General features: G+C 48.1%; 2 protein-coding genes across 6 annotated transcripts; both read right to left on the reverse strand.

The window, feature by feature from the left end:
* Nucleotides 1–4775: 4775 nt before the first annotated feature.
* Nucleotides 4776–13214, reverse strand: D2HGDH (D-2-hydroxyglutarate dehydrogenase). Of its 3 annotated transcripts, none has more exons than XM_030954346.1 (9): nucleotides 12728–13214; nucleotides 11475–11532; nucleotides 10363–10502; nucleotides 9738–9931; nucleotides 8433–8601; nucleotides 7720–7863; nucleotides 7169–7311; nucleotides 6858–7023; nucleotides 4776–5275 (listed from the first exon to the last, which is right to left on the reverse strand). In XM_030954346.1, the coding sequence occupies exons 1-9, from the start codon at nucleotides 12996–12998 to the stop codon at nucleotides 5001–5003; spliced, it is 1560 nt and encodes a 519-aa protein (XP_030810206.1). In that variant the 5' UTR covers nucleotides 12999–13214; the 3' UTR covers nucleotides 4776–5000. The 3 variants fall into 3 exon arrangements, with proteins under 3 accessions (XP_030810206.1, XP_030810207.1, XP_030810208.1); XM_030954347.1 differs by having other exon boundaries at nucleotides 11475–11572; nucleotides 12728–12864; XM_030954348.1 differs by lacking the exon at nucleotides 10363–10502 and having other exon boundaries at nucleotides 11475–11572; nucleotides 12728–12864.
* A 179-nt stretch (nucleotides 13215–13393) lies between these two features.
* Nucleotides 13394–21716, reverse strand: ING5 (inhibitor of growth family member 5). Of its 3 annotated transcripts, none has more exons than XM_030954615.1 (8): nucleotides 21593–21716; nucleotides 20976–21047; nucleotides 20141–20307; nucleotides 18733–18844; nucleotides 17927–18020; nucleotides 16593–16728; nucleotides 16351–16412; nucleotides 13394–15808 (listed from the first exon to the last, which is right to left on the reverse strand). In XM_030954615.1, the coding sequence occupies exons 1-8, from the start codon at nucleotides 21627–21629 to the stop codon at nucleotides 15766–15768; spliced, it is 723 nt and encodes a 240-aa protein (XP_030810475.1). In that variant the 5' UTR covers nucleotides 21630–21716; the 3' UTR covers nucleotides 13394–15765. The 3 variants fall into 3 exon arrangements, with proteins under 3 accessions (XP_030810475.1, XP_030810477.1, XP_030810478.1); XM_030954617.1 differs by lacking the exon at nucleotides 21593–21716 and adding an exon at nucleotides 21190–21387; XM_030954618.1 differs by lacking the exon at nucleotides 21593–21716 and adding an exon at nucleotides 21172–21387.
* Between the last annotated feature and the right edge of the window lie 18 nt (nucleotides 21717–21734).

Consider the following 21734-nt stretch of genomic DNA (forward strand, 5'->3'; position numbering starts at 1 on the left):
GGTTAATCCTCTGTTAACTTGGGTCCTTTTTCGGGATTATTTTGCCCAGAAAATGGTACCCAGACATCCATAACTCTTTGTCTCTATTGTCTCATATTGTCCTAATTCAATTTGTCCAAATTATTATTACTCTCATTATATTACTATTTTTATAACCATTTTATTATGATTAAACTTTTAAAATGTTAAAAACAAGCGCTTGGCGTTTTTCACATGCAAAAACTCGTGGGTTCCGATAAGGGCACTTTAACAGGTAAAGCAAAACCTGCACAAGCAAGTGACTCAAAAGGAATTCATTCCCTGCTCCCTGCCGCAGGTGGGTGTTCGGGCACGCCAGGAAAGCGGGGCTCCATCACGCGTAACGGTGACTTGGGAACACCCCCTTCCTCCTTCCTCCTTCCTCCCAGGTTTTATTGCTGAGCACCGCCTCCTCCGGTGTGGCAGAGCTCTGTGGGTCCCCTCCCAGCCCCGCACTGGAGAGGAGCAGAACAGACCTTGATGTTGTGTAAGCACCACTCAGCAACAGCTACAACATTCCTGTGCTTCCATCGCTGATCCAAACACAGATCCAGACCAGCCACTGTCAAGAAAATTAACTCTATCCCAGCCATAATCCTGTACAGAGAGAGGCAAAACCAGTAGAGAGAGCCAAGAAGACCACTGGTTCTAAGTGCAGAGCATTCACAGCATTCTAGTATTTAAGTCTGTCTCAGAAAAATCAGAATTTTGGACGAGAAATTCCTGTCACAATGATTCTTTCTGAAAATACACACACATGTACCCACCCTGTCTCTCCCTGCTATAAACAACAGTGCACCATTATGTGAAAGCACCACTGAGAACACAGAAGTAAGGTCTAGGAAAGATAAAACAACCTTACACTCACTCCTCCCTGTATTCCCCCAGGAACTGCTCTATTGTTCAGTGAAACAGTAACACTTACATGGAGCTTTAGGATCTTCAAGTGTAAGGAAGATGTTAAATGGAGCTGTGCCAGAACTTCCCTGGCCACAGCACAGGGTTGTGTCTCCCTCCCGAGCACCCTCTCTGTACACAGCTGAAAAAGAGAACTATGGAAAGTTCCACTTCCCAAAAAGAGCCTTTCATGTGGAAAGTCTGTATTTTACACAGTGATGGTCAGTAGTTTAGGGGAAAAAAAAAAGAAAGAATGGTGCAGGAAAAGAGCAGAAAATATAAACAGCTTGATTCAGAAAGAACTAGCTGCATCAGCCTATCCTGGTAGAAAGCAAATCCTGCAGATTTCTTTTCCAAGGACATCATGGACTTCCCATGGCTTTTCATCACCCCACACCCAAGCAGCACAGGCTGACTGTGTTGCACAGGCTGTCTTCTCTTTTCACAGAGCCACAGAATTCCATTTGGGTTGGGAGAGACCTCCAAGACCATTAAGCTCAGCCTGTGACCAATCCCCACCTTGTAACCAGCCCAGAGCACTGAGTGCCACGTCCAGGCCTTCCTTGAACACCTCCAGGGATGGGGACTCCAGCACCTCCCTGGGCAGCCCCTGCCAATGCCTGACCACCATTTCCATGACAAAATTCTTCCTCTTTGCAAATGATGGCATTGTTCACTTTGCTTCAGCCCAGAAGATGACAATCAGCTCCCCTCTGACTGATCCTGAAGGATGGAGGGAGAGGTGGGGAGTGTGCCATAATGCAGAGAAAGGGCTCAATGGACAAGAGTGGAGAGCAGGACTAGGTACTGGCAGGCCATGGAATATGGAGGTGGTTCTGTCAAAAGCATCCACAAGGCCAAGCTGAGAGAAGTGTGATCTTAGAACTGTATTGAGAAGGGCATTGCAACACATTGCTGAGCACAAGCCAGCATCCTTAATGCAATCTGACAGTGTGCAGCCTTGTAGAGATTGTGTTCTGCCTTAAAACAGAAGAAAACACTCCTTAGGATGGTTTTCCTCTGAAGAGCAAGGCTCTGGATGGAACATTTATTTCACTGCTCTGTGGAAGAGCCAACATCATTGGAAAGCAGGTAGTGGAGAAGATGGCTACTGCATGAGACACCACCTTCCCTACTCTCACGACATCCAGTAAGGCTTTCCAAACCAGCACACCTGAGTAAAATCCATCAGTGGGCTCCCTCTGAGCAAAGCCTGAGCCAGCTTGTTACCTGTCCCATAGCCCACCCAGGCAGCCCAGGAGAATCACAGAATCACAGGATGGTTTAGGTTGGAAGCTCATCTTGTTCCCATCCCCCTGCCACTGGCAGGCGACACCTTCCATAGGCCAGGCCACTCAAATCCCTGTCCAGCCTGGAGAAGATTGTGGGAAAGAGCATAACAGGCTTTGCTGACATCCACTGCTCTGCCCATGTTGACAGAAAACATCCTTTTGTTGTAAAAGGTTATCAGCTTAGTGAGAGTATTTACCTTTGGAAAATGCCCTGGCTCTTTCTCATCACCACCTGCTTCATTTGGATACGAGAGCTTAGGTTATGAGTGACACGTATCAGTAAATAAGGATATAACTAACAAACACCGAGCAAGCCAGAAGATGAATGACTCACAGCCTCTGTAGCAGAAAGGTGACTGTGGTTTTGTACAACAAACCAGGAATTACAAAACAGACGCTGTAGCAAATAAAACCAAACCCCAAAATCAACAAAACCCATGTTAGAATAGAACAGTTCAGCTGGAAGGAACTTAGGACAATCATCTGGTCCAACAGCTTTGACCAGTTCAGGGCTGCCCTAAAGTTACACCACTGCTCAAATGCCTCTTGAACACAGACAGTCTGGGGCATCAGCCATCTCTCCAGGAAGCCTGGTGCAGTATTTGATTATATGCTCTATAAAGAAACACTTCCTAATGTCCAGCCTGAACTCCCCTGGCCCTGCTTTGAGAGCAGCATTCCCATGAGATCAGCACTTCCCTCTCCATGGCCCCTCCTCAGGAACCTGCAGAGGGGATGAGGCTGTCCCTCAGCCTCCTCCTTTCCAAAGCAGACAAACCCAGAGCCCTCAGCCTCCTTCTCTCCAAAGCAGACAAACCCAGAGCCCTCAGTCCCCTCCCAGGTCACACCTCCCAGCCCCAGCCTGGTTCTCCTCTTCTGGGCACACTCAAGCCCCTTCCCCCATCTCTGACCCTGGAGCTCTCTGGGTGAGGCTGCCCAGAGCTGAGCACAGCCAGGCCATGCCCTCTCCTGTGTCGGTGTCCCCAGGATGCCACCTGTCCTCCTGGCCATGGTTCCTGCTGAGCTGCTGCCCCCAGCACCCCCAGACCCTTGCAGGGGCTGCTCCCCAGCCTCTCCTCTCCCAGCTCAGCCTTGCTCCCCCTGGGTGCAGAACCCACACTTGGACTCAGCAGTTCTGTGTCACTGGCATTGCCTGTGGTGCATCTGTGCAGAGCCCTCTGCAAGGCCTCTCCTCCCTCCAGAGAGTCCACAGCACTCCCAGCACAGAGTCACAGGGTGGTTTGGGTTGGAAGGGGCCTGAAAGCCCATCTCATTCTACTTCTCTGCTATGGGCAGGGACACCTTCCACTAGACCAGGCTGCTCCAAGCTCCATCCTTTAGGATTATCACTCCAGGTTATCCCAGGTTGGGAGGGATAATTTTTACACCTCTATGTGAGAGCAAATCATGACTTGCTGTGAAGAACAGACTGGAAGTCAAGGAAGCAGGAAATGTTGGCATGCCTAGAGCCTGCCCCTGGCCAAGCAGGAGGGCTGGGATCCTCCCCCTCCTCCTGGTTGCTATTTCTCCTCCAGTTAATAAAATCCAGAAGCTGGGTCTCCAGCACCCTCCTCTGGTCAGTCCTTCCAGCACTGCAAACCTGTACATGGGACAACACTGATGCTTATTTGGGACAGCCTGGAGGTGGCATCACTAAAGAGGCCATGGCCAGATGCTGTTGTGGGCTTTGGGATAAGTGTATTAGATAAAACAAGTGAGGAAGTGTCTCAGGTTTAGCTGGGTGTGTATTTTATTGCCATCTGTTAAAGGCAGGACAGTTATCCTCTGTTCATTGGGCAGTTTACTTTCTCTCTCCCACAGCCAACCCTCCCTCCAGGAGATCTCTGCTGTCCATGGCCACTGAGTGTCCCTGCAGGGCTGATCAAATGCCATCAGCCCATGGGGAGATGCTCCGCCCAGGGGAGGAGCCAAGCATTCCTACCTGGATCCAATCTGAGCCTGGCACAGCACAGCAGCCTTTGCCCCCTGCATTGCCAGAGGAGCAGCTTTCTGCTGCCCTGCATTGCCAGAGGGAGCCCAGGCCCATCTGCAGCAGCCCTGGAGCTGCAGAGGAAAACTCCCCCCTTGTGCAGGATCCCTGCTCCAGCAGAAGCACAGCTGGCACTGCAGGAGGGCTGAGCCCCCATGGGATGGGACTGTGCCACCACCCTGACCTACAGCATGTCAGGGCATATATTCTGACTCTGTCGATGGTTTTGTTTGTTTGTACTATTTCATTTTTATTTTAATTTTTCTAGTAAAGAACTGTTCTTCCTATTCCCATAACTTTGCCTGAGAGCCTCTTAGTTTCAAAATCATAATAATTCAGAGGGAGAGGGTTTACATTTTCCATTTCAGAGGAGGCTCCTGCCTTCCTTAGCAGACACCTGTCTTTTCAAACCAAGACAGGAAGAGCAACAGCTTCACTTGGAAGACTTACATCCACAGGTTCTCCTGTGTCTCTGATGCTTCACTTGCACAGCCCAAGTGAGAAAATGCCTCCTTTGGCTGCTGTCACTGATAAATCAGAGCAAACCCAAGGGGACAGAGAGTTGGAATACTCATAAACACAACGTACCTCTGTGCTTGGTTTCAATGTTCAGACTAAGTAGGAAACCCAGCAGTGTGTTCTTCAGCAAGAGCAGGCACCCCCAAAAAGAGCAACCACATTCCTTTACTTGTTCCATCCCACTAACAAAATCAGACATGGAGCACTCCATGTTCTTGCTGATCCAGGGTGCTTATGGCCCAAGTGCAGGTACAGAGCTGGAGCTGCCCTGCTCTGCTGCCTCCTCAGCACATCCTCCTCTCAGGAGATGAGGGCAGAGTCTTGTAGGGGTTGAGGATCCCTTTGGGGTCCAGCATGGCTTTGAACTGCTGCATGAGCAGCACTGCCTCGTGTGGTTTGCTGTACTGAATGAAGTGCCTCTTCTTGAAGCCCAGCCCGTGCTCTGCGCTGATGCTCCCACTGCACCTCGCAGTCCACTCGTACACGAAGGGCTCGATGGCATCCAGCAGGGAATGGCTGTACGACTCCGCCGTGATGTTCAAGTGCAAGTTCCCATCTCCTGAAAGAAAACATTGCACAGCTGGGTCTGGGAGAAAAACCTGGTGCCCCTGCAATGGATACTCATTCCTGGCTCCTCCACATTCACAAACAACAGGGCCTTTGTTAGTCTGCAAACTGGGCAAAAAGGACAAGCTCACTGTCCTACAAGTGTCAGCCTCTCCATGCAAAAATAATTCAAATGAGATCTTTGCTTTTCCATGCTCCAAGTGCAATATTTGAGGAAAGGTTCTGAGTTAAGCTACTTTCAAACTCTGACTTTTGTGATTTTCAAATTCCCACTGTGCTGCATTAATGTTTGTGCCACCACCGTGATGCAATGACAAAGACTTGCCCAATGGCATTTCACAATAATTATTAGATTTTAACATGGTCCTTCATTAATTTTTCTCTCCCTATTATGCTTGTGCAATGCTCTAAATGTGCTTTGGCACTGTGTCAATAGAAACAAAGAAAGCAGAATAATTTCTCCTTTTGCCACTGTGTGTGACAGTATTTGATTAAGCACAGAGTTGCTGGGTACTCCGAAAGACAAAACAAACAAAGAAAAATACAACTTGCTCATTCTCCTCCTGTACCCTAGCAAACCCTCACTGCACACAGCTTAGTCCTCAAAGAGCTACCAACAGGAAGCCTTTGTTATGCAATGTGTCTTTCAAATGGTTCCTAATCAAGTGTGCTCAACAGTGTTCCATGTTTTTTTGTAAGAGAACAGCTCTCTTAAACGACCAGTTTACCTGCTTGTAAAATCAGATTCGTTTCCCAGCAAGCTGACAAATCTATCAGCCTTTCTGTGCATTTATCATTATCATTCTCTGTTGGAGGGTTAATGGCTCACAAAAAACTGATTTCCAGTAGGATTAATCACTTTGGACAAGAAAGTGGTTATCTGCCAAATGTGTCTAAGTTCATCAACCAAACTGATGGTCCAATTGAACAAATTACATATTTAAATACAAAGTACACAGCAAGAAGATACAGATGACCAATCCCATGGCTCACTGGCCAGCAACCTGCCATCAGTATATGGAAAACAATCTGAAAGCAGTGAAATTCAAACACAAAGATCCTGACGCACTCTCCTCTTCCACAGCCCTCAATTTAAGCCTCTCACCCACAGCACAGAAGGGCCATCACCTCCTTTCCCAGCACCCCTGTGGCATTCACATTCTCTGAAAAAATCCTTTCACACGGGATTTTTCTTCTGGGAAGCTGAGAAGCCTCAGAGAAAAGGAAAACAATTCTTATCTCATTTGCTTCTCCTGTGTTTTGCCCCTTTGGAATGTGTTTGGAGATTGTTTACCACATGCAATTGTTTCATTGGATTCTGCTGTGAGTTGTTTTCACTCATTGGCCAATCAGTGTCAAGCTGTGTCAGGACTCTGGAGAGAGTCACAAGTTTTCATTATTATCTTTTTAGCATTCTGTAAGCATCCTTTCTGTATTCTTTGGTATAGTATAGTATTCTTTAATATAGTATAGTATCATAAAGTAATAAATGAGCCTTCTGAGAGCATGGAGTCAGATTCATATTCCTGCCTTTGTCAGGGCATTCCCTGCAAATCCAATAGACCCCCACTTACCCAGGTGGCCATAGCCCACCACATTTTTGGCACTCTGGCCCAGGCGAGCCCTCATGTCAGTGACAAGGTCATAGAGCTTTCCCACGGGCAGGGAGATGTCGTACTTGTACACATAACCATCGTGAGTGAGGGCCTCAGTGATCCTCTCCCGCAGGCTCCACAGCACCTGAGTAATGAAGGACCACAGAAATCCACGTCACCCAAGCAGCTCTTGGATTCCATGCATACACCAAACCTGAGTCTGAACACTTCCCCATAAAAAACACAAATCCACATCAAAGAGATTTGTGGGAGAAGAAACACTGACTTGCCTTTATTTTCTTTGTGTCCGTTGCCACAGTTCCATCAGTGACCAAACCAGAAGCCATGGCCCGTTCTAGGAAGTTGTTCAATTTTTCTTCATCATGAGTTGAGTTGGAGCCCGAAGTTTCAATTAAAACATAAAAAGGGCTGTCTGAGAATAAGGGAGAACAAAGTAAGTAGATGCCCTGGGGCAAAACAGAGGAATTCAGGGCAGGTTTTGGAGCTTTCCCCACATGTTATGTGCCCAGACTCCCTGGTGCCAGAGAGAGTACTTCACTGACATGCTAGATCTTTTATTAAGCAACCACTTCCCAAAAAGCTACCAGTTTTGTGAGGACAAATACAAGTAAAAAGTCTCATCTTAAAAGATAAAAGGTGTTTGGAATGGATATACTAGATACAAAAATTATGTGGGATGCCCACACAATCACCAACCTTTTAAAAGTCAGTGAGTCAACTTTTTAAAATGAGTCACTTTTTAGAAGTGTTTAAAAGTAGTCTAAAAATTCCCAACAAAGGTATTCCCTGCCCCTTTCTACAGTGTGAATATCACTGGTACCTGCCACTGGGCTGGACAGCTTGAGATGTGTCTCAACCAGTTCCATGCACTTCTCATCCATGAACTCATAGGCAGACAGGATCTCACCCAGCATGGCTCTGCAGGTTGTGAACGTTTCCAGAACCTTGGCAAAACTCTGACACCCTTCAGACAGAACAGACAGGAATCAGGACCAAAAAACAGACACCATCCCAAACCCTCTGGAGGTTTCTGAGAAGTAAAACAATCTCAGTGAAGGCTCCCCACGAACAACTCTGGACCTGCTGAGGGACACCCAGAAGCAGCTTTTAAGCAGCCTGGCCACATACTGATCCAGATCCTGACCTGCAGATGTGATTTCTCAGCCTTGCCTCATCACCTGGTCACCCACCTGACTCCTGGATGGTGGCTGCCTCTGCCTGCTGTCACAGTGCTGCCCTGCTCATCTCCTGAGCCTGTCAGACCAGGCCCTCCCTCACCAGTGAGGGGACTGTCCTGCCTCCTCACCCTGCTAAGCTCCTGGCTTCACTTTCCTTACAGAACAACCTGCCCTTGCAGACATTTCGACAGATATTAAATATCTGCACAGGTATTTTAGCACAGAGCCCTACACTATTTCCCAGAACCAGCTGATGCTGGCAGTCCAGCTCAGCAGGCTGAGCAATGCTTTCTCCTCTCTATCCCTATTCCCAGCCTTTGAATTCAGGTGTGAAATCATTCATATCAGCTTCTACCTAGGAATGCCACATTCACAGCCTTAGGCTTCTGAGGACAGAGGATGGAGACAGCAGTGATAACTCCCAAGGTCCCCTCGGATCCGATGAAGAGCTGCTTGAGGTCATAGCCCGTGTTATCTTTGCGCAGAGAGGTCAGACAGTCCAGAGCTGAGCCATCAGCCAGCACCTGTGGGAACAGGGGCCCAGTCAGAGCACCTGCCTAGGAATCTGCTGGCATGAACTTGCCTATCACCAAGCTGATGGGAGTGTCACAGTGTCACTTCCCTTGAGCACGTGACACAGCTGCAGCCCATTCCCACACTGCTGCTCCATTCCCAGCTCTTCCCCCTCTCTACATCCTACCTGAGTAGGACAGAGTGGGTATTCCCCTCCTACTTCTCTCCTTCCCTCATCACAAGTAATAGCAGAAGATCCACTTTGCTCTGCTTTTCTTACTAATGGTGGAGAAGACCAGACATTCTCTGCAGCCCTAGCTCCCACTATTCAGCAGAAACAAGGAAAGCTACTTGAAACAGTGAACAGTTGAGCAGAATGAAGTGAACCCTCTGCCACTTGAGCCTTAAATTAAGGCTGAGTAGCTCCAAGACAGGTTATTAAAGGCTATTTTGACATTAGAGCCAAACTGATCTCAGACAAATGCTCTCCTTTCTAAGTCTACACAGTAAAACTAAGCCATGCTTTTGTTCCCTGCCCAAATTTTGTCCCCAGCCATGAAAACTTTTAGAGCTCCTAATCCAGCCTTTACAACCCAGGGCACTTGCCTATAGGACAGGAGCAGCTGGGGAACAGCAGAGACTCTAGGGCACAGCCAGCAGCCAAGTGAACCCAAAGCAGACAGCTCTGTTATGGGGTGGGCTTTAAACCCTAAGATAATCCTCAAAGCCCTGTCCAACACAAGACAGTTTGTGATCCTATGATTCTATTAAAATCCGAGTGAGCAGCCACTAGAAGAGAGTGATGCAGGATGGATTTAGCAGAGTGTTCCAGAGACCCTCTGCTCAGAGGCACCAACTCCATATAACCTGGGATGGCCCAACCTCTCCCTACCTTCTTTTCACTTGTCTGGATTAGAAAACCACCTAACACCACCTCTGTCAGCAAGCACTGGAAGTCAGGAAGCTGGAAACTGCAGCAGCAATAACATGCTACACGCATGAAGACCCTTCTCAAAAGAGCCCAACAAGGAGAAGATAAGAGTGGAAGCCTGCAGAGGAATGTGGCAGTGTGCTGGATAGTAAGAAGAGCAGGAAGCAGTACAGCAGAGGATTATACAAGAAGGGAACTGCCAGGTACTCGCCTTACCACTTCCAGGCCCAGCACGGTCCCTCGCAGAGAGCCGTACCTCAGGAGCCGCAAGCCCCCGGCGTTGGTGGCCACGTTCCCCCCGATGTGGCAGCTGCCCTTGGCTCCCAGGTCGAGTGGCATGATGAACCCCTGCTCCTCCAAGTACTCACTGAGCCTCTCCAACACACAGCCTGCCTGGCACACAAGGATTCCTGCAACACAAACATCATGCTACAAGCTGATGGCCCAGAAGGTGCCTCCTCAAGAAGCAGGAGCAGTTTGAGCAGATACAGCCACCATTTTCTTCAAAACTTCCTGGGACTCAGTTTAAATGCACGAATCTGTGCATGTTCCAAGGAACTGTCCCCTCCCCAAGCCTCAGGGAGCTTCGCTATTGCCTCAATATCTCGTCACCCACAACTCTGGACTGGTAAAACACAGTCACATTAAGTGTGTCTCTGCCTGTTGTTCTCCCTCTCTGAACAGACATACTCACACCAGCCTGACCCCCCAAATCCAAACAAACCTCTCTATGATGCTGCTGGGCTGAACCCTGCTGATCCTGCTGCTATCTGTTCCCAGGAAAATGCCTGTTTTGTGGCCTAGGGCTCATTTCTGTGCTTCACATCCCTGGAATATTTACCAGACACCTTGTCAAAGCTGATGATCTGGTTCATGAGAGCAGTGGAGAGAATGATCTCGTCAAAGACAGGAACACTGCCCCCAACAAGGCCTGTGTTTCCTCCCTGAGGGTTCACTGCCAGGTTCCTCTCATAGCAGTACCTGGAAGGAAAAAGGTTTCTGACTTTTTATGCATTTAAAAGCCACAATCAGTCTGTCAGAGAAGTTTCACCTCTACATGAATGTCGACTGTTGTGACAGTGCTCCTTAAAATTAAGCAGCATTACACAGAAAGATTAAATTGATGGAAGGAGAGAGTTTCAATGGCAAAGTGAGAAAGAGCAACTTCTGTTTGAACTCAGCCCAGGGCTGGGCAAAGAACCAACACCTGAGGTTAGGGCCCTGTGTATCTACACATGTGGCACACAACATCTGCCTGGAAAGCACTGCTTATGCTTCTGCAGCAGTCTGTTTTAACAGCTTGGGCTCCCCAGTGGGCTCTGTCAGCCATCCTCTGGCAGTGCTTTCAGACATGACTGCCCCCCTCAACCCAAGAAATTAACGCCCTGTAGGTGACAAAATGTGCACCTGTGCCTCAGCTGCTGCACCTGCCACATCCCTGCCAAGCAGCACCCACCACATCCCCTCTGAGCCCACAGCAGCTCCTGCACAAGGGATGGCACAGAGCCCACAGCACCAGAGCTCCTTCAGAAGCCCTGCCTGCCTTTCCTGTGCTCTGCATCCCTGTTCTAACAGAGCCAGGAGCACGTTCCCACAGCTGTCAGCTCCTTAGCCAAACACTGATCTGGCACAGCACTGCCCAACCAGAGCTGTGCTCTCACCAGTGTGGATAAAACAGACCCTCAAACTGCCTGGTTCTGCCCTAACCTTCTTTACCTTTTCAAACAGACCCTCCTGAATCTTGCACAAAACTGCTCTTTTCTGAGCACCTGTACGATACCTAATTTTAGCCATTTATCAGAACAGAAAAGTCATGAAGAAAACTAACTCAGCAACTCCAGCACTTAAGGAATTGGTGTCTGAACACATACAAGCTCCCTTCAGGTGCTGGATCATCCCTGACTCAACCCAAGTCTCCTCAGCACCAAGCCCAGCAGAAAAGGTGTGTGTTACCTGAGAATCTGAGACACCTCTGCTGTTGTCTGGGGCTTCAACACCAGCTGGCTGCAGCCTGCAATGAAAGCAAGGGACTCTCAAGGCAAGCTGTGGCTCTGCAGAGGTCAGAAAGAAACAGGGGGGAAAAGATGAGGTGGGAAATAACAATGCTCCCTCCACTGTTAGGCATCTCAACTGTTAGGTTGAGATGCCTACAACAAACAATTTCAACAGCAGCCTTTCCCTTTAAGCACTGCAAAAAACTTTGCATGTATAGGTAGACTTGGGTGCCACTGGAGGCAATGGGAAACGGTTTAAATTCTCATGAAATCTTTGAGAGAAGCAACAGAGAATTCACAATGCCTGATTTAGAATCACAGGATGATTAGGGCAGGGAGGGACCTAAAAGTTTAACTCCTGCCATGGCAGGGACACCTTCCACTATCCCAGTTTGCTCCAAGCCCCATCCAGCCTGGCCTTGGACACTTCCAGGGATCCAGGGGCAGCCACAGCTTCTCTGGGCACCCTGTGCCAGGGCCTCAGCACCCTCACAGGGAAGAATTCCTTCCCAATATCCCATCTATCCCTGCCCTCTGGCAGTGGGAAGCCATTCCCCCTTGTCCTGCCACTCCAGGCCCACGCAGAAAGTCTCTCTCCCTCCTTTTTATAAGCCTCATTAAGGTACTGGAAGGCTGCAATCAAGTGTCCCAAAAGCTTTCATATTCTTTTGTGAGGTTCAGTCAAAACTGTTAGCTGAATCAACTTGTCTCAGGAAAAAAATTAATTATTAAGTTAGAGCGTTTAGATTTTTTTTTTGAGAAAGCCTATAAGTTTTCCAGCTACCAGGTAATTCTTAAAGGAATAATTTTATGAGAAAAACTCATTTTGGATTGGCAGGCACTCATCTGCTCTCTGGTGACCAGCGACAGGACCCAAGGGAACAGCTGGAGCTATGTCAGGAAAGGGTTAGGGTGGCTATCAGGGAAAGGTCCTTCCTCCAGAGAAGGCTCCCCAGGGAATGGGCACGGCCCCAGGGCTGCCAGAGCTCCAGCAGCATTTGGATAACACTCTTAGGGATGCACAGGGTGGGACTGTCGGGGTGCCTGTGCAGGGCCAGGAGTTAGACTCGATAATCCTCATTGGTCCCTTCCAACTCTACGGCCTGTACAGATACGATCCGCCATAAATAAAGATAAGCTTTCCTTTGGCAAACTCCTTGTTCCGGTAATTTACAGAGGCAGGGAGGAGGTTTTACCCCGCAGCTCGCTTACCTCGCACCGACTTCAGCCAGTCCACATTAAACGGCTTCACCTCCTCCTCTCCGGTGATGACCCTGCCGGGCATGAGGCGCTTGAAGAAAGCCACATCTCCATCCGCCAACTGAGCGAAGGGCAGCCTCCGCACCGCGTACCGCTCGCAGGTCGGCACCACCTCCCGGGAGCCAGCACAGCCCCTGGCCCGGGGCACACCGGGGAGCTCCGGGTTCCCTCGGCAGCTCCTCAGCCAGGCGGCCCCGCGGCGCCACAGGACTGCGGACGCCATGGCAAAAACCGCGGCTTCGCTCCGTGAGGGGAGCGCAGCACTGAGGGCAAGCGCACCGCCTCAGCGAGACTCTTCCGCTACTCCCACCGCGACACGCAGCCTTCTCAGTGTAGTTTAGCGCGGACCGGGAGGGAAAATTCAGGATTATCCCGGTAAAACGGAAGATTCCAAGGACGCTCCGTGGCCTGGAAGAGGCGGGGATGCGTCGCTCGCCTCACTCCGAGCCGCCAGGGGGCGCTGCTGCCCGCCGCGATGAGCGCGAACGCGCTCAGCGCGGGCGGGCAGCAGCGCCCCCTGGCGGCCGGAGGTTGCAACAGCACCCCCCACACATTCCCGCCAAAAACAACCCCCTCACACATTTATTCCCAAAAATACTTTATTTATAATATAATCCAACATCTCCAAGATCCAAAAATACAGATATACATTTTTTTTTCTTTTAAACTTTACATTCCTTAATTTTTTTTCGGGAATTGGGTGAAAGTCGGCACAGACCTCCAGTTTGGATGAGCTGCAGTAAAGCTGGGCCCCCCTCTTTGTGGGTTTTTTTTTTTTGGGGGGTAATGTTTAGTTGGGTATTCCTTTTGCAGGAAATATTTTAACACTGTACATTCAAAAGTCAGAAGATTTAAATCTTTTAGTAAGCAAAAATGAAGGCTGCTGGTATTTCTGTCTACAAGGAGTCGTAAAAATTGTCTACGACCAGGTGTAAGAGGGCAGGAGATGCTCCTGAGCCCATCCAAGCCCTGCACTGGCATGTTCCCAGTGGGAGAGTTTATTGCTGGTATCAGATCTCAGATGCTTTACACATCACAGGTGTTGTAAAGAACAGAATGTTGTACCTCACACTATTCATCATTCCTAGCAAATTATCCTTCCTTTTGAGGGCTTTACCTTCCAGAGCTTGTTTTCCTTTTTGCTTTGCTGGTTCAAGTAGAAAATGCTCTTCAAAGCCCCAAAAGTACTATTAAAAATGTGGGTTTTTATCCCACCTGACCAAAATTTTAGAGCTGAGGGAAGTCAGCTCCACACTGGCTCACCCAGAGCTGCTCTCTTCCCTCATGGCACATTTCCAGCAAGATCTCCAGAGTGGAGTTTTGAGATTGAGATTGTTTCCAATAAAATGCTTAATCCACAGCAATGCCAGTAATAACAAAACTTAGGAAAATCAGGAAGAGAAGTTGCCTACAATACCATTGGTGGAAGGGGAAAACAAACCCTGGGACAGCATCAGGGACTGGATTACAGGCTGGCTCATGAGGTACCACAAATTTGCTCTCATGAAGAGGCAGGAAGAAGAGAGCTCGCTGAACTCCAGGTTTGTGTGACTGCTGTTTCTCCTCCTTCCATCCAGCACTCTGGCTTTAATTTCCCTGCCTGCTTTCCATGTGCTGTTCTGAGGCAGCAATGACAAATGTGCATTTTCATGCACACAACTGTGGGAACTTCATCTCTCTGTGATGCAGTGTCGTAAAGACACCTGCAACATCACACTGGAAATGACAGCACCCTAAAGACAGGGATTTTATCCTAAAATCCATCCTTTTTTCCTGCCATAAATCAGTGTTCACAGAAAAGCTGCCTCACAATTGAGAGGTTTCTTCTATGTCAGCAGCAAGCACAAAGCCCCACAGGGGGAAGGAGAGGTGGCAGGAGCTGTGTTCTACTTTCCTTCATTGCAAAACATGAGTAACAGGCTCAGTGTAAGAGGAAAAGCCTTCTTTCTTTTGAAAACAGGTGCCAGAATCTGAGTAGAAGTGTTTTTAATCTTCTGTGCTGTTTTTTCAGCAGAAGAAAAGTTCATCTGGGAGTTTCTTGGTGCCTTTCCAGCAGTCTGTACCAAGAGCTCCTGCACACTGGTATGGAAAGCAGCACACAGCCCTGCACAGAGCTGCCACCAACACCCATTGGGGACCAGAGCCAGCAAAGTTCATGAGTTTGGGGCTTTTTTTTCCTCCTTTCACCAGCAGGAAGGAAACCTGGAACACCTTCCCCACTACATCTTTCACTGAAGGCAGGGATGCCTCATGATGCAGGAGACAGATACAAAAGCAAGATTTATCTCTGCTCTTCCCTCAACTTCTGTATCTCAGAGGAAGGAAAAGACAGATTTTTGCTTTCCAGCTCCTGATTTCCTCTCTCTCTTCTGCTGCAGCCACTGACACTGTGCTAATGCAAGGATTCACATTCATCATCTGAAAGGCAGCTAGAGAAGTCAAGAACAAATGTGGCCAATTAAAAAAAGACAAGAAGTTCTGTTACAACATTCCTGATGGCCTTCTTCAACAGCAGAGCCACACCATCATGGGAACAAACAAATATCCTCATGGAGCCTTTCCCTAAAACCTGATTTACCCATGTGCCACACAGGCAATCACAGCTAACAATTCAGGCCTTCATCTTATTTGGTGAATAAATCCGACCTTCTCTCTCTCTCCAAGAATACTGCAGGTTTCATCTTCACAGTGATGTACTCAAAGAATCTTCAGGGAAATGGAAACAGCCAGAAAAGGCAACACCCTCCCTCAGTATTATTGTTCAAGACTAACATAAATAAAATCTCCGTGGCAAAGGGATTTGGGACTCCCTCCCAAAGTCATTGACTTAGGAAAGAACAGGAATTTCAACTGGCCACTGGATAATTAAATATCATACCAGAAAAAGATGGATGATAGACTAACAAAAAATAATCAACGGTAATATTGCAACATGAATGAAGGAATATATTAAATTCTTCTTGCCTCGGCGGTGTATCCCCCTCTACTCCTTACTTCTTTTTCTTTCTTTCCTGAACACAACGAGGACAAAACCTGTAGGGAAAAAAAAAGAGGCAGTAATTAGCTCCTGAAATTAACAGCGCAGAGCCTGAGAACTGTTTTTAACATTTGTGCACAATTAAGCCCGTTTCTGACAGGCAACTTGTTAATTTGATTAAAACTGTTCATTAGATAAAAATAACAATCCCATGATCCTTTCCAAGATAAGCACATAGTAAAACCCTGACAAGTCTTCAAAATTTGCCTCCAGAAGTGAAACAAAGTGGTGCCTGGGTCTGTTTTAAGCACAACCATAACTAGTGACAATACAGCAAACCTCAGATGTAACATGTCCCTGTTTACAAAGGCCTCAGGTAAAAACCTGCTCTGTTTATCAGGCAGTTTTGCTCCCATCAGTACCTAAGACTTTTGTGGAAATGGATTTTAACAAGAAGGTTCATCTTGTATCTTCTACCCTCAAAATAATCCCCAATCACAGAGGATGCAAAGTGTCAGGGTCACAGCAGGGTTTGAATTCTTGCTGAGGCAAACTGCAGCCTGATAAAAACCCCAAAGCTGAATGCTGTCACACTCACCATTTCCCTTTTGGTTTGGTGGTCAGGTCCACACATGCAAAGTGGAACCACTCAATTGGGCACTGCAAAAGAGAAAGGAAAAACCCACAGAGGAGACTGTTAGTGGCTCACAAACATTCCCATCATTTGGTATGAGCTAAGTGAGCAAGGACTGAGCTAACTGAGCAAGGACCCCCTCCTTGGGCTGTACAGGGTTGGGAGGCAACAAACACCTGAAAATCAATAATTTCTCAAGTGCTTACATCTGGGTTGTCACAGCCAATCATCTCTCCATAGGACACCTGGTGACACAGGCAGTAGGTGGGCTCGTTGGGATCCACTGGCATGTCCAGGACATCTGAGGGATGCACTGACAGGATGGTATCAGCAAACTCAGACCTGTGGGCAAGGACAGAGTCAGGACGAAACACTTCTCAACTGCAGACAGCACTGTGTTACAAGGGCATGGCTCCCCACTGCCAGAGGGAAGGGTTAGATGGGATACTGGGAGGAAATTCTTCCCTGGGAAAGTAGGGAAGCCCTGGCACAGGAAAAGCTGTGCCTCCCCATTCCTGAAATGCTCATGGCCAGACTTGGAACAACCCAGGCTAGTGGAAGGTGTCCCTGCCCACTGCAGGGGCTGGAATGGGATTGTCTTTAAGGCCCCTCCAAACCCAAACCATTCTGGGATTTGGTGTTTCCAAGATCCAAATCCTACAGTCTTTTACAGTATCTTCCCTAAACCACACTGAGCCTGTTTTAGAGTTTGTATTACATTACCACAGTCCAGTAATTAAAATCATAAGGTAGGTTGGATCAAACACAATATGACTGGAAAGAATTAAGAGAGGGATTTGTAGCTGTCATGGGTAAAGTAACAAATTATCATACAGATCACTTCTGGCTGTGGGTACAATAACCTGTTTGGGGTTTTTCCCAACCTGTTTCAATACAGATTTTTTCTCATTGTCAGGCATGAGTCAACCGTCCTACCCTGACAGGGATGTGCTGACATGCCAGTAGCAGTCCATAGAAACTACTTTTAGTTTCCTGCCAACTGAAAATATCATTATAAACTGAGCCCCTTTAATATAAATCCCATCTCAGAGAGGGGACAAGCTTTCCTCCTTGCCTCTCAAAACCAAATCAGATTATTCAAGGCTACCTAGGACACAATCCTGTGAAAACAACCCCCCAAAATTCTCCAAGGTTTCAAGAACAGCAGCACAACATCAGTTTCTGTCCTGATGGCCAAGTGAATTTCTTTTACCACCAAGACCACAAGCAACTGTTAAAAATAGCCCTGTGACAAAAATCAAAGCTTTTTTCTCCCAGCCTGCTAACAGCAACAGGAGACTGATCTTGTCCTTCCAGTCAGAGTGTTCCAAGCATGCTGAGCTTCCACATGCCAACCAAGGAGTTAATTAACAATGCTGGCCTGTCCTAAGCAGGACATTAATGAAATGGAGTAAGACCAGAGCACTCCTAACACTGCTCACCATCTGGACATGAGTCATAAATAGGGTAATATGAGCCTGTGGAAAATTCATCAAGTGTCAAGCCCAAGGACCTGGAGTTGTGCCTGGCTCTGCCTTACCCTCCTTTGAGCTTCTTTTTCTTTGGTGTATCTTCTTCAGATGTTCTCCTGCCTCGACCACGAGAGCTTCTTTTGTCTTTCTGACTTCGTCCCTCTAGAAAGGAAAACCAACCCCATCACTTTATCTGAGTGGCAGAAACATCCCCAGCTGCTCTTTTGATGCAGTTACTGGCTTGAAATCCCCATTTCATATGCAATTGAGTAATCCTTATTATATATGCAATTGAATATGCTGACTGAAATGCATTTTTAAGCCACAAGTACACCAAATTAATAACAACTGAGCACCAAACTTGTGTTTGCACTTTTGGCAGTAAAGCACTGCAGTATGTCATAAGCAGCATCACACTTGATTAGACATGCAGTATTTTTCTTCATCTCAGTGTATTTTTAAACACACTTAATAGATTACTCAATAACTAGCATAACTTTTATCTCCACTTCCTTGCTCCTACCCCTTATTTCATTGTTCAAAGGCATAAAGCTGTGCTGTGCTGCTGCCTTTCATTTTAAATCTTCTTTTCATTCCTAATTTCTGCTGAAACTAAGACTGTTACAGTAGTGCAGTTTTGGCACAGCACCCTCTTTAGAACCAGCAACAACCTCAGGATGAAAATGTGACAGAAAATTTGACCCCAGCACCACATTTCTCTTCATCTCTTGCCCACTGTAAGAGCCTTGAAAACAAACAGAACGACACATTTCTTTCCTTCCTCCAGAAATAACAGCCTATTTTACATCTCAGCCTTCCTTCTCTGATACTCTAAGTGCAGGAAAAGGTTGCCAATTGTGTAAAATTCACCCACTTTTCAGGCTCCTGGATGCAGGGGTTTCAAAGTCGCTGCCTTCCAGTTTATCTTTGAGATCAGCTTCAAAGCGCGCCAGGTCCGCATCCAGCCGGCGGATGTGCTTATCCACCTGCCCCGAGAGGAAACCACAAACTGAACTGCAAAGAAACACCCAAAACCAGAGCCCCAGACAAAAACAGGAAGGGCTCGAACTCGGCTGTTATCAGCAGGAGCAGTGTGGTGGTGCAGAGCGAGGCAGGAAAGGGGTATGGGGTGGGGAAAGGGAAACGGCACACGCAGAGGGAATGAGGAGGGAAAGCACAAGGATCCAACCCCTCCACAAGAAAGCAGAAAGGAAGAAGGGAGACAAGAGAGACTCAAAGCAACTCAGGGTAATGAGTTTCAGGACAAAACAAGATAAGAGATACTAAAAAAATGGTTTTGTCCCAGCGATTTTCAAAATTCAAAGGTAGTCCTTGAAATGTGTTGAGCAGAGCAATTTGGGTTTTTCCCATGGTTCACCAGTGTCATGTCAATCAAAGTTTAATAACAAATACAGTCAGAGGCTGGCTATCCTCAATATCAAGTCAACACACACTAATTAAGTACCTGGTACTACCCTGGCTGCAATAAAGTGACTTTCAGAACAGGGAGTTCAAGGCACCTCCCCCAAACTGTGCTGCTGCAATAGTTTGTCATTAAATGAGTGCACTAATTATCCAGAGCATTGATATTCCTGGGACATCATTCCCTTTCTTGCAGTGTTTGATGGCAGCCAAACACCTACTGCAGCTGTAGCAAAACCCAAAGCATCTCTGCAAGCTGGACAACAAACACTTAGTACAGTCAAAAGGATTGCCCTCACTCAACTTTTATCCAGGGGGTAAAACAAGCGGAGATAAGAATTATTCAAGGGACAGAAGGAAAAAAAAAAGGTGGAAAGATCAATCTTAAGAAATGGGATTTTCCCCTGAGGTCCATAGAGGAAATTTTGATGTCCAATAAACCAAGAAACAGAGCAGAATTCCTACTGTTCCTCCACAACACAGCACAGCAGCTGGCTTAAAAGAAAAAAAACAACAATTTGCTTTCAACTAAGTGTGCCCCAAATAAATTATCAGTGACAGAGAGCTGCTGGGGAGGAGGGAGTGGGGTAAATTTGCTGGCATTATCACACAGCAGAGGAGTACTGCTGATAAAGCCACCTCCAAGGGGGGTAAACTCACTAATTCTTCAGCAAAAGAGAAACCTGGTGCCAAAGGAGAGAGCTTTTTGGGGATGGCAGCAGAGAGAAATATAGTAAGGACTAATAATTTGTTTTGGTAGTAAATGTAGGTCAAAAAAAAAGAAAAAGTGAGGGGAAGCTGACACTGTGAAGCATCTCCACGTGCAGCATTCCAGAGATGCCCATTTTTCCATGGCTCACCATCTCATAGGTCTGCATGGCCAGCTGCACTTTGTCATCACTGTACTCCTTACACTTGCTGTAGGCACTCTGGATCTTCCTCAGGTGCTCCACCCTCTCCTCAGGCACCATGTTCTTCACAGACTCAATGTAAGCTGCTGCCAGGCTGTCAATCTCTGCTTTCTTGTCTGGAAAAAAGAAAATAATCAGGTATTTCTGGTTTTCTATTTCCATTTAGGAGACCCTTCCTGACAGCTGTTATCCTCCCCTCAATTCCTTAATACATCTTCCTTTTTAGAAACAAACCCAGTTAAGCTAAAGATGTTCACTCTTGGACATTTGTGGTGTGATTCTGCTTTCTTGAGTGTTCTACAGCTAATTCAGAAGTGAATTTAGTTAATTCACAGTTAAGATCAGAAACTGAACCCATTGGTTCACAAGTTTCGGCCTCTCTTCTCTTCCCACATATAGAATGTTTTAATTGTTGCAGTCACTTACTGCTCTGATGGTTCCAAATTAAAATAATTAATGTGCAGCCAGATACCGACAAAAGCTTCAAAAAGGAAGAAAAACTATCCTGGCAAGGCACACAGGAGTCTTGAACTTGTTAGATATGGGAACAGGTGAAGGAAGGCCACTGAGTAGAGTGACCACAGAGCTGTGAATGTGAACTGCAAACAAGATCAAGTCCTGCCACGTGAGCTCATGTATCCTCACAGGAAAGAGGCAAACCCTGCAGAGCACTCAGCCTGAGAGAAGGAGCAGCCACGGCCCCTAAAGCCCGGCCTCCAGGGGGCTCTCCCCGTCCTCCAGGCCGGGCTCTCCCGGCTCTGCCTGCCGGAACACCTGCACGCACCTTCCGTCCTCTGATCCAGCTCCCGCATCAGCTGGAAGTTCCTCTGCAGCTCGCACGGCAAATTCTCAATACCTACAATAAAAACACTGCTAAATGCTCTGAGCAACCTTGTCAATGAAAGGTGTCCCTGCCCAAGGTAGGGGCTGCAACGAGATGAGTTCTAAACCAAACCAAACCCAGGCCGCGAGTCACGCACCGTGAGCCGCCCGCTCACCTCAGCAGGCCTTGAGCACCTGCCTGGGTGTTGGGTCAGAACCACGGCCCAGCAGAGGGGGCAGCGGGGCCGTGAGCAGAGAGAGGGGGCAGGGGCAGGACCCCGAGCGGAGGGAGGGACAGGAGCGGGACCCTGAGAGGAGAAAGGGGATAGGAGCGGGACCCCCACCCCGCTGATCCCCACAGCCGCCATGGCTTCACTCCCACTCCCAGCGCGCACTGCTGACGTAGACCGGCGCAGGCTGATGACGCAAGCCCCGTGCCGCCCCCCCCACTCCCCCGCGCTGCCCATGGCGCAGTTCTAATTCCCGCGCTGCCGCCGCCGCCGCCGCCCCCGCCCCGATCCCGCCGCCCCCGCCCCGTTCCCCGTCCCGGCCCCTCCGCCGCCCCCGCCCCGCGCTCACTGTCCAGGTAGTGCTCCAGGTACATGGCAGTCGCCATCTTGCGGCCCGCGCGCCGCTCCCCGCCGCCCGCCGGGCCCGCATGACAAGGCCCGCGGCCTCATCCCGTATTCACGGCCCGCCCGCCTCCCATTGGCCGCCGCCG

The sequence above is a fragment of the Camarhynchus parvulus genome, chromosome 9, assembly GCF_901933205.1.
Source record: "Camarhynchus parvulus chromosome 9, STF_HiC, whole genome shotgun sequence".
In the NCBI taxonomy this organism is placed as follows: Eukaryota; Metazoa; Chordata; class Aves; order Passeriformes; family Thraupidae; genus Camarhynchus; species Camarhynchus parvulus.